Here is a 12,140-nt window from a genome sequence, read left to right as displayed (position 1 = left end):
ATCTCATATTGGGGATGCGTCTGGTGTGAAGACAGACGCCTTGCCTACATTTAAGGAATCATGGACATGCTCGGGAACATTTTCTGTCTTCTCCTCGCCTGCTGTGCTAAACAAACGGTTGCCTCCTGTGTGACAGGGTGTTCTTGCAGGAATGATAGCTTTGGCAGGTGAGAGTTGGGGTTCTGCTGCGATTAGAGTACTAATCTGCAGATACATATGTTAAAATGAGGAGCGCTTACAAATACATCTTTTGTTTTGCAGGAGTTTGATCTGTGTGACTTCCTCTTTGCGAAGAATACCAGAGAATATCCCAGCAGATGTCAAAAAAATCAGAATAGAAAATTTGCACCTGGCAGAGTTACCTCGAGGTGCATTTTCCATCGCTCGTGCCTTGGAATACCTGTGGCTGAATTTTAACAGCATTACCCTTATGCACGCGAAGAGACTGCGAGATCTGAACAATCTGGCCGAGTTGCGACTGCAAGGCAACAAATTGCGTTCAGTACCGTGGACAGCTTTCCAGGACAGTCCAGCTTTGAAAATTTTGGATTTGAAGCACAATAGACTGGACCTTCTCCCAGAACATGCACTGAGGTATCTCACCAACCTGACCTACTTGGACCTATCCTTCAATCAGCTAACAGTGATTTCCGGAGACGTGTTCTTAAGCTGGCCGGCCTATCAGAGAACACAGCTGCATGAGGGTGGTCAAGAAAGTATCTCCAACGCTGTACTGGCTCCATGATAATCCGTGGCTCTGCGACTGCCGCCTGAAAGGTTTTGTACACTTTGTCAAATCCATCAGTCCCCCTATTATTCTGATGAATTCTTATCTATCCTGTCGTGGCCCCGGTTCCAGGGCAGGGAAATTTTTCTACGAATTGGAACTAAAAAGTTGCTTTAAGCCGTCAGCCACGTCTGAGAACACGAACGTTAGTGTTCCGCTTGGAGAGAAGGTAAATTTATCCTGTGAGGCTAAAGGAAATCCTACCCCTATAGTGTGGTGGACAAATGGGGTGAAGATCATTCGGAAATTTAATGGTATGGTAATTAAGCTATCGAAAGTTAGCCTTTTCTTTAATCTTTAGAATAGCAATTGTTTGTAAAAGAAAGACTTGCATTTATATAGCGCCTTTCACGACCACCAGACGGACGTCTCAAAGCGCTTTACAGCCAATGAAGTACTTTTTGAAGTGTAGTCACTGTGGTAATGTAGGAAACGCAGCAGTCAATTTGCGCACAGCAAGCTCCCACAAACAGCAATGCGATAATGACCAGATAATCTGTTTTAGTTTTGGGATAAATATTGGCTAGGACACAGGGGCTAACTCCCCTGCTTTTCTTTAAAATAGTGCCACAGGATCTTTTATGTCCACCTGAAAGGGCAGACAGTGCTTTGGTTTAATGTCTCATTCAAAAGAGGGCATTCTCCAACAGTGCATCACTCCCTCAGTACTGCACTGTCAGAGTTGAGACTTGAACCCACAACCTTAGCACTCAGAGGTGAGGGTGCGACCAACTGAGCCACAGCTGTATTCTGGAAAATGAAAGCCATAAAGTCTACCAACATTTTATGCGCTGGCTTTAAAATCTTTTAATTTACAGACCATATAATGATACATCACATGATTTATAAATGAATGACTTTGTGGTTATTTACATATATAATATTACAAATTCTTGCACATAGTCTCACTTCCTGTAAATGTCACATTTACTTCCTGTAACACTTGCCCTATCCCACTTTGTTCGTAACACCCTTATTATTATATTGTTATAAAAGAGTGGACCCTCCAACACACCATGAGCAAAGCCCTGAGATCTGTTAGTGTATGTTTTATAATAAGACACCAATGCAAACTGTAATTTCTGGGTCAGTTGTAGACTAACTGATTGCAATTGATTCAACAACTCCATTATCATTATATCATGCGACTACCAGGATGGTAGAAGGGCCTTGGTCTTTTTTTCATTTAGCAATTCCAATGTTCCTAATCCATAAATTGATTTGTCAGAGTGTGCAATTTACTATTCAGTAATTTTGCTGCTCTGATGTCAGACTCCATTGTATTGTTGCACCTGTGACATCACAAACCAGTAATGTTCTAACCGGTTCAGTAGCCTGCAACAACACATTTCCTGAAGAAAAGGAAATTGAGGAAAATATAGCTTGCTTGCACCAAATGGTGAAGGGATGGATTGTAAACATTTCTGATGTTCTTTAACTGGTTTGGAGTCAATTTGCCATCATAACAGTGGAACTTATTCCTTTAGTTTTAGGATAATTTGGGTGGCACGTTCATGACCATTGAACAACCACTTCTGTGTCAATGCAAAGTGATTTCAGGTACACAATAACACCAACGTCACCTTGTAACTTGTGAATCTTCATACCTTCAAATTTCTGTGTACAGTTAAAGTGAGAGTTGTGAGATCATCTGTACTGTGTAGTCATGCCTTATTTGGGCTTCTGACCTGGAGTAGTATAACGCAAAGCCAGAGTTTATAAAATATCCAAGCAGTCAATTGGAGGGCTTGGGCAATTCCTAAAACCAACATGTTAGGAGAGAGCCCAGACTCCAACCTGCTCTCTCATAACATTACAACTTAGACACCCAGATTGCTCACTCTGTGAAGCCAACCATATCTGAAGAGCCATTTTTGTTGCGCTTAATGCAACCTGTGGTAATAGGTAGTAAACCAGGTACAATGCAGTGAACAAAACAGACACAATACAGTGAACGAAACAGATACAATGCAGTAAAACAGATTCAATGCAATGAACAAAACTGATACAATGCAGTGAATAACAGATACAATGCAGTGAACATAATGGATGCAATGCAATGAACAAAATAGATACAATGCAGTAAAACAGATACAATGCAGTAAAACAGATACAATGCAATGAATAAAACAGATACAATGCAATGAACAAAATAGATACAATGCAGTAAAACAGATACAATGCAGTAAAACAGATACAATGCAATGAATAAAACAGATACAATGCAATGAACAAAATAGATACAATGCAGTAAAACAGATACAATGCAGTAAAATAGATACAACGCAATGAACAAAACTGATACAATGCAGTGGACATAACGGATACAATGCAGTGAACAAAACAGATACAATGCAGTGAAACAGATACAATGCAGTGAACAAAACAGATACAATGCAGTGAAACAGATACAATGCAGTGAACATAACGGATACAATGCAATGGACATCCCAACTAACTAATTAATGAGTTGAGTATAACCTATTTTAAAAAGATTGCAAGAATGTTGGAATGCAAAAAAAACAATTAATTCCACCCAACTCGCATTGTCATCTGAATCATGTTTCTATACCTGATGTGACTATATTTCATTTTCTTCCTCTACTTATTGCTGAATAACAAAACTAAATGGGGTAGAAATTCGTCTCGGGCAGTGATGCACAACGGGTGCTATTGGATTGGCCGCCCATTATAAGCAGCACCTGATAATGGAACTAAATATCAGGCGCTGTGTACAACGGGCAGCCGATCCGATACCGCCCGCTTTGTGCCACCGCCCAAGAGGAATTTCTAACCCAATGTATTTTATTTACTTATTTTGAGCAACATAACATACCTAGATAAAAAGCCACGCAGGAAGGCTGGGAGAATTGGAGGAATGATCACTCATGCACATATCCTGTATGGCAGCTAAAGAGCAGTATTGATAGAAGCCCTGGAGCATGTGTTTCTTTTATATTTGTTTCTGGAATTTGCGTGACACTGGTAAGGCCGTGATTATTGCCCTTAGAATGTGGTGGCCCTTCTTCTTGAAGCAGCAGAATTGCTTCTACTTCAGGGAGTAAAGGGGGAAAAGAAATGACATTTTTTTTTTAAAAGCGTATGTGATGGTTGTAAATGGTCCAGTTGAAGTGGATTTGAACAATTGTGTCTCAGCATAATTCCATATCTCTAACTGACACCACCTTCTCAATCCGGCTCAGAGGGGTTGAGTAGATGGCATAGAAGTATGGAATAGGAATATTGCAGTAGTGCAGTAACGATGCTTTTCTAGGACTAAGCTATCTCTCAGTGCAGTGGATCGAAGCTCAAGCATTTGTGGCCCATGTCATCCCTGCTCTTGAAATGGTTCACTCTTAGAATGAATGCAAAGCAGGTAAAATGTTCACTTTTGTGGAACTGTCATCCCTGCTCGACAGTACACCCACACATAGAAAAAAAATGTCTAAAATTAATTTAAAAAATAATCCCTGGAAAAAAAATGTAATGGTGCCATGTAGTGCTCCATTCTGAGCTATTTAATAAAAGATGTGTTTTAGTTACCCTGAGCAAAAGGACATCCTGGTTGGGAATTAAGTCGTCGTTGTACGTGTCTTCACACTGTTCCCTTTGGGGAACTGTATGAAGTGGTGGAAGGATTTCTGGCCGCGATTAACGCTCCTTCCGTGACCGTAACCATCTTCGTACCAGCCATTAGGGTGGTTAGTTCTATGGCAGGAGGGTTTTATGGGCTCCCACAACCCATACAAGGGGGGGGGGGGGCCACCCACACCCGCGGATACAAGTATCTCGCTGGATGTCAACCCAGAATTTAGAGCCGGAGCTCTGACTCCACTTGCTGGGATTGTCTGGAGCGGGGTTTGAAACCCTACACCTTCTAGCCCAAGCGGTGGGGATGCTACCGCTACGCTAAAGGCCCACTCCGGGAATTAAGTGAAAAGCTGGTTCTCTTATAAGGAAGCAATCTTGATGTGGCTTAGCTGAAAGTCTTTTTTTGTGGAGGGCGGGGGGGGGGTGGAGACTGACCACACAGATAAACTTAAGGCTGTTTGAGCTGAGACCTTTACCACAGTTATTTGACTCAATGTTTTTCCTTTGCACTTGGTGGGGATCTTGTCAATATTAAACAGTTTACATAAAACGAATGTGAATCTTTTTGCATTATTAATTATGGAAATGATGGAAATAAACCACAATCTTTATATTAATTACAGTGTCTGTCACAAATATTGATGAAGAAACAGTGAAGTCGCAGCTGGTGGAGTACTGACGGAGGAAGTTACATTTGCACTACCACTAACTATCTTGGAAACTCATCTGTGCGGATCCTGGTGAACATTTTAACTTCAGAAACTTTATCTACCCCATCATCTTTGTTCCCTTCATCCTCGGAAGAGGAGAATGTATATATAGATGTTAGGATTGCAAAGCAGACGGTATATGGCATAACCCTGGAGTGGTATTCAGCAGCGCAGAACCCGGCTGAGACCTGGTACACCCTGCACTTTGGGAAATTTGAAGATGCTAAACAGGAAACGATTTACATCGGACCAGGAGTAAATACTTACGCAGTCGACGATCTGTTCCCAGCAACAAAGTACAAGGTGTGTGTGACACTGAGGAACCAGCCTCCGAAGAGAGGCCGATGCATTGTATTTGTTACAGGCAGCAATATCAGTGAAATGGAGCAAAGAGAGAAGCTCATTCACATCATCGTGATCGTGTGTGCCATGGTTTTGGCAGTCCCAGCCGGAATGTACGCTTGCAGGACAGAGACCCGCTTCAGCTGCTTTGACAACTGCGGCAAGTTTTGTCAAAGACCAAGACGAGGGGAGAAAACACTGAAGACGGGAGCACGGGGCGTCACCTTTGACAGTTTGCAGACAGGCAGAGATGCTGAGCTCTGCAACAGAGACTCCAAGGAAGACAGGAGGAAGCGTAACAAATCAGATGACAAAACCCACAAGGCCAAAACAGAGCACAAGAATAGTGATGAATTGTATTAGGCAAAACCATTATTAGCTTGTTTTAGGCAAAACTTATTTATCCACCAGTGGATATTTTATAATCAGGGCTGGATGTCCTGAATATATTGCACATCTGTTGACAGCATGGCACAGTTAAAGTGGGCTGCGTTAAAACTTGGCTAACTTAATACTGCCGTTTATGGATTCTCTTGTGGTTTCGATCAATAGCCAATAACAAGCAGGGTAAAAATCTTATATATGCTAACTGACCTCCTGTGGTATCGCACATGGGGAATTAAAAGCAAGTGTCTTCAGATGAAGTGGGGTTAGAGGGTGGGATATAAGTTGACCAGGGTACGCAGACATACTTCAGACCCACTTTAAAGTTTTGTATATATGTTGATTTAATATCATTATTTATAAATAGAAACACTTGCGACAAGTTGCGAAGCTAAAGGCTAAAGGGATCAAGGGATATGGGGAGAAGGCAGGGACAGAGTACTGAATTTGGATGATCAGCCATGATCTCATTAAATGGCGGAGCGGGCTCGAGGGGCCGAATGGCCTACTCCTGCTCTTATCTTCTATGTTTCTATGTTTCTAAGCAGAGAAGTAGAGTTAGTTGGAATCTGAGTTTCTCTACAATACAAGTTGAAGAGCTGGGAGACGTAGAACTGATGGGCTACAGTGCCATCCCTGGTGGGAGGCTGTAATTATAATGTGATAGGTTTACAAAGGTAATTTCAATGATAAGTGTGGACATAGAAATTCATAATGGAATGAATGCAGGTGTAAGATTTGTGATATTATTTATAGATATATTTATTATATGTCATTGGTTTCCTATCAAAGGATTAACCTTCTCACTGTCACTGGATCCTCTATTTTGCTTCGATACAAAGGCATCTGGTCGAATGCAGCTAAAAGAAATTTTCATACAAAACAGAAACTTTTTCTTTTCCTATTCAATGAAAAACATGCAGGAAGGTGGGGATGTGTTGAATGTTGTACAGTTGTTCAGGAGTGTTCTGTAAAATCATGAACAGAATGAGCTTGGCATTAGTGTAAACTTGTAAACTAACAAAAATACTAATAAAGACAGCCAGCACTTGAACAACATTATTAAAATTACTCATTACATCCTGAGTAGAATTGTTTGCATCAGAAACTGTTAACCCAATTTTTGATTAGGTTAAACTAATCCCAGGGATAAAATCAACCTTTGGTGTAGATCCAGTCAAAGGAAGAGATGTGCCAAGCCAGCAAAGGCACAATACCGCAGAGAAACAAACTATGAAAAATCAGAACCTAAGAACATAAGAAATAGGAGCAGGGGTAGGCCATATGGCCCTTCGAGCCTGCTCCACCATTCAATAAGATCGTGGCTGATCATCGACCTCAACTCCACTTTCCTGCCCGATCCCCATGCCCCTTGATTCCCCTAGAGTCCAAAAATCTATCGATCTCAGCTTTGAATGTACTCAACGACTCGGTATCCACGGCCCTTTGGGGTAGAGAATTCCAAAGAGTCACAACCCTTCTGAGACCAGCATGGACTCGATGGGCCGAATGGCTCCCTTCTGAGCCGTATGACTCTATGACACTATGAGTGAAGAAATTCCTCCTCATCTCAGTCTTAAATGGCCGACCCCTTATCCTGAGACTATGCTCCATAGTTGTAGACTCTCCAGCCAGGGGGAAACAACGTCCCTGCATCTACCCTGTCAATTCCCCTCAGAATCTTGTATATTTCAATGAGATCGCCTCTCATTCTTCTAAACTCCAGAGAGTACAGGACCAATCTACTCAATCGCTCCTCATAGGACAGCCCTCTCATCCCAGAAATCAATCTAGTGAACCTTTGTTGCACCACCTCTAAGGCGAGTATATCCTTCCTCAGATAAGGAGACCAAAACTGTGCACAGTACTCCAGGTGTGGTCTCACCAAAGCCCTGCACAATCGCATATCAGAGATGGTGCATGGAGTCTACTACTAAGTTCAGAGCAGCAAAATGATTGACATGAATCTCTGGTCACCCAAAAGCCAAAAAATAGAAGACAGTCAAGTTGGGAGAATCACTGTTTGGGTTGGTAAGAAAGTAAAAATGATGAGATTGGTGAATCCATGTTCATCTGGGATCAAAACGGGAACGCAGTCAAGATAAATGAATCTTAGGTCAAAAAAGCAAGACAACCGAGAAGCTGGGTAAGATGGGTGAAAGTTCAATCTGCTTGGTTTATCAGCACGGAGGTAATCAAGATGCATGAATTTGTGTTTACCATGGTACAAAAAGTATGAAGTACTAATCTGAGTTAAGGTGGGGTTATAAGGATGGAGATGGAAAAATGTTTGTTTACTTTAGGTCAAATTGGGGGGGGAAATGTGAAGAAATATATATAAATAAACAACATCGAGTTCAGCAATTTCAAACTATAACCTCGGCCACAATGTTCTTTTCTCTCTCACACATGGCAGCTGTTGATGATTCTGCCATTGCCATTTACACCTCATCTAGAGACATCATTTGTGTCTAAACTTGTCACATTACCATCTCCTTTTGCCGCACACCATCATCCCTTTTGTCTTTTAACCTCTCCTGTCTTCCATCCTATCACAGACCTTCCCTTTTGTTCTTTCCTCCCCTCCTCCCTTTCCCTGCCCCCCTACACTTGCTTAGAAATCTGTCACTTTTCCAGTTCTGACGAAGGGTCATTGACCTGAAACGTTAACTCTGTTTCTCTCACCACAGATGCTGCCTGACCTGCTGAGTGTTTCCTGCATTTTCTGGTGTTGTATATAAATTAGCAGGTGGAAGCCAACATTTTATGTACATATAAATGAGTTATGCATAGACTTAAATTTAATTGTTTGAAAATGGAGGGAGGAGACTATGGACTACAGACTGTTAAATTAGTTATATGGTTATTACAGGGCCTTGGTGAGACGACACCTTGTGTATTGTGTGCAGTTTTGGTCACCTTATCTGAAGGAAGGATGTTCTTGCCATGGAGGGAGTGCAGCGAAGATTTACCAGACTGATACCTGGGATGGCAGGAATGACATATGAGGAGAGATTGGGTCGATTGGGCTTATATTCGCTAGAGTTTCGAAGAATGAGAGGGGATCTCATTGAAACTTATAAAATTCTAACAGGACTAGACAGACTAGATGCAGGAAGGATGTTCCCGATGGCTGGGGAGTCCAGAACCAGGGGTCACAGTCTAAGGATAAGGGGTAAGCCATTTAGGACTGAGATGAGGAGGAATTTCTTCACCCAGAGAGTGGTGAACCTGTGGAATTCTCTACCACAGAAGGCAGTTGAGGCCAATTCATTAAATATATTCAAGAAGGAGTTAGATATATTTCTTAAGGCTAAAGGGATCAAGGGATATGGGGAGAAAGCAGAGACAGGGCACTGAATTTGGATGATCAGCCATGATCTCATTGAATGGCGGAGCAGGCTCGAGGGGCCGAATGGCCTACTCCTGCTCCTATCTTCTATGTTTCTATTACACAAAGTAGGAGGCACTAGAGGGTCTGATTACAGTAGTTTGAAAGAGATTGTTATCGCATATATCATTCTGTCAATAGTTCATACGAAAACAGCTTAGTGCACAACATAAATTAAGAACATAATATCAGTAGATTTATTGTGGAAACAATTAAAAGAGATAATAAAAAGGAAGAATATATTCTATAATTTTCTGTGACCATTCAAAAAAATGTAATATGTAGGCAGCTTGAAATGGATCCAATATATGTATCAATCGATACTCAATCTACATCTACAGTCCTAAATACTCTCAAACTTAAAAAAAAAATCTACAAGATATACAATGAGACTCAGTAATTCACCCGCCCAGCTGTTATCATCCAAAATTAAAATCAGCCCTTATATTTTGTACCTCTAAACATTCAGGAAGCATCGAAATAAGTTTAAGGCAGATTATTTAATATATGAGTCTTCATTTGCTGAGAAAATGGCTATTTTCTGTGAGTATGTTTGTTCAGTTTTGGTAGTGTAATCAACTCAATGAAATTACATAGGGGTTGATTTTCATTGACCCGTGAGGCGGGCTTTTAGGCGTGCGGGGGGCTAAAATCCCGAATTCGGGGGTCCCGACACCATCCCGCCCAAAACCCGCCTCCACGTAAGTTTCAAAGGAGGCGGGTACCCGCCCCGCACTGGGACCCGCCAACCCGAGGCAGGAACGGATTAGTGCCAATTAACTGCCTGTTAACAGGTAGTTAACAGGCAGCTTTTAGCCTAATCCCTATTTTGAAGGTTGTCGTGTGGGATTCCCGACGGCTCCAAACCACGCCAAGTTAGAGGAGTCGGGCCGTCGGGCTGAAGGACTTGGAGGGGTCGAGATGTCGGTGTTCAGATGAGTGATGGGTGCATGAGTGCAAAGGTAAGTGTGTTTGGTGTGTCTAAAGTGTGTAAAGAAGTTTAAATTACCTGTACTTACCTTTACAGCCTTCCCTCCTCTAGGTTTCGGGAGTCCATCATTCAGCCGGCACAGAAAGCAGAATGGCTGCGAGCTGTCAAAAGTGACAGCCTGCAGCTTTCAGTGCCGGCGAGATTTCTAACTGAGTCTGCATAGAAGGACTCAGGTTAGAAGTAAGACTGTCAGTGTTTGACAGCTTCAAACAGCTGTGAAACACTGATATTTCATCTGTCAACACGTCTTGACAGATGAAATTCCAGTCTGTGACGTCACCTGTTGCCGGGTGGCCCTTAATTGGCCCGCTGGGCGGGCTCAACAAGGTCAATCAAGTTATAATCGCGTGGATTGGCCGCATCTCGATGGAGGTGGGACTACAACCCGAAAATTGTAGTCCCGCCTCCTTCCCGACTTCTGAATGAAAATCCAGCCCATAGAATTTTACAGCACAGAAACGGGCCATTCGGCCCAACTGGTCCGTGACGGTGTTTATGCTCCACACGAGCCTCCTCCCACTTTACTTCACCTCACCCCATCAACATAGTATAGAATCATGGAAATCACTTGTGCAGCAAATGAAAATTGGTTTTGACCAACATAATTAAGCTGGGGGTGGAGAGAGAGAGAGAGAGAGAGAGAGAAAAACTGCAGAGGAAGGATAATAACAAATGCTGAAGTGGAATATCCATTCGAAATAGCCAGATTCACACCAGATGGGCCAAGCACCTAATTGCCCATCTGACATTACCTCCTCAGCTGGGGAGAAGAGGATAACCAGAAGGCTGGCAGTAGCCCAGTGTTTCCCTATTGATAGCTGGATCATCAGTTCACTGCCAGAGCCAACAGTCTTTCCAAGAAGAAATCCACAGCCTTTCAGACTTTCTTGCCTTCTACAGTTGCAGTCATTGTGCTGGCCATTATAAAGTTACACAGGACACATATAAAAGAATATAATTTAAACGTATAATAATTTGAATTAATAAAATGAAATTAATTAGGTATCTAAAGATGGAAGAAAGCCCTCCCAATTGGCTAAGTGAGTTTATCGAGTGAGTATTTAACCGGACACAGCAGGAAAGTCCTGCACTAAATCTTGTGTTGAGGACACTGATCCCATCACAACTGCTTTCCGCACTCTTGTGTTGGGGGAGAATTGGCCACAGTTCCTCCTCCCGATCACAACCCACCAAACTTCCTGATGTAAGTGCTTGCGTTTGGGCTTAAAATGCCATGGCCGGACTTGGCTGTGATGCCTGTGACAGTGGAATAGCCAAGCAATCCTCTCCGTCGCGGCTTTACACGTAATGGCTACATACAATGGGTGAGGTGCAATATGGCCCGTGGAACCATGGCCCCAGCAAGGAGTGAACTCCGTCAGGAGAGGCGGGAGGGGAATAACTGTCAAGCAAAAAAAAAATACATAAATACACAAATAAATACTTAAGATATAAGAGGAAGAAGTCAAAGTGTGAATAAAACAAAATTTAAATTACTGATGGAACCCTGTAATATTAAGCTGAGGACACTGACTCAAATAAAAAGAATTTCAAGGACAGTATGTTGGTCAAACTTTGTTGTATTTAAAAATACGTGGTTTTACCTGGGCAAATGAGAATGCGTTCTTTCAGAGAAATTTGACGCAAAATTGATGATTAAAATATTTTAAACATTTTAGATTTTTATTTAAGGCTGTACCACAGTATAAATGGGATCTGACTAAAATCAAATGGCAGGTGATGGTTTTATATAAGAGTAGCATATTGAGATAGAAGGACACAGAAGCTGCTTACACAGTCTCATCTCATTGATCCAACGTCAACTAAAATGTAGGTTATATCCGGATTAAAGTTCTGCGTCGTGCGCTTCAGGCATTTGTGCTAGGTTTGTATCCTTGGGATGCAGTGACTGAAGCATTTTAATACAGCATAAGCCAGCTACCC

At 42.1% G+C, this 12,140-nt stretch overlaps 1 protein-coding gene across 1 annotated transcript; it reads left to right on the top strand.

The window, feature by feature from the left end:
- On the top strand, positions 1–9,178 carry lrit2 (leucine-rich repeat, immunoglobulin-like and transmembrane domains 2). Its single transcript, XM_085970527.1, is given in 5 exon segments — positions 1–167; positions 262–735; positions 737–1,041; positions 5,002–5,047; positions 5,049–9,178. Coding segments are annotated over 5 exon segments (1,677 nt in total). The 5' UTR covers positions 1–60; the 3' UTR covers positions 5,794–9,178.
- The last annotated feature ends 2,962 nt before the right edge of the window (positions 9,179–12,140 follow it).

Source organism: Somniosus microcephalus, chromosome 29, assembly GCF_052327205.1.
Source record: "Somniosus microcephalus isolate GS21.2 chromosome 29, FLI_Smic_1.0, whole genome shotgun sequence".
Lineage (NCBI taxonomy): Eukaryota > Metazoa > Chordata > Chondrichthyes > Squaliformes > Somniosidae > Somniosus > Somniosus microcephalus.
Note: the sequence above shows the minus strand (reverse complement) of the source record. Positions and strands in the feature narration are given on the sequence as shown.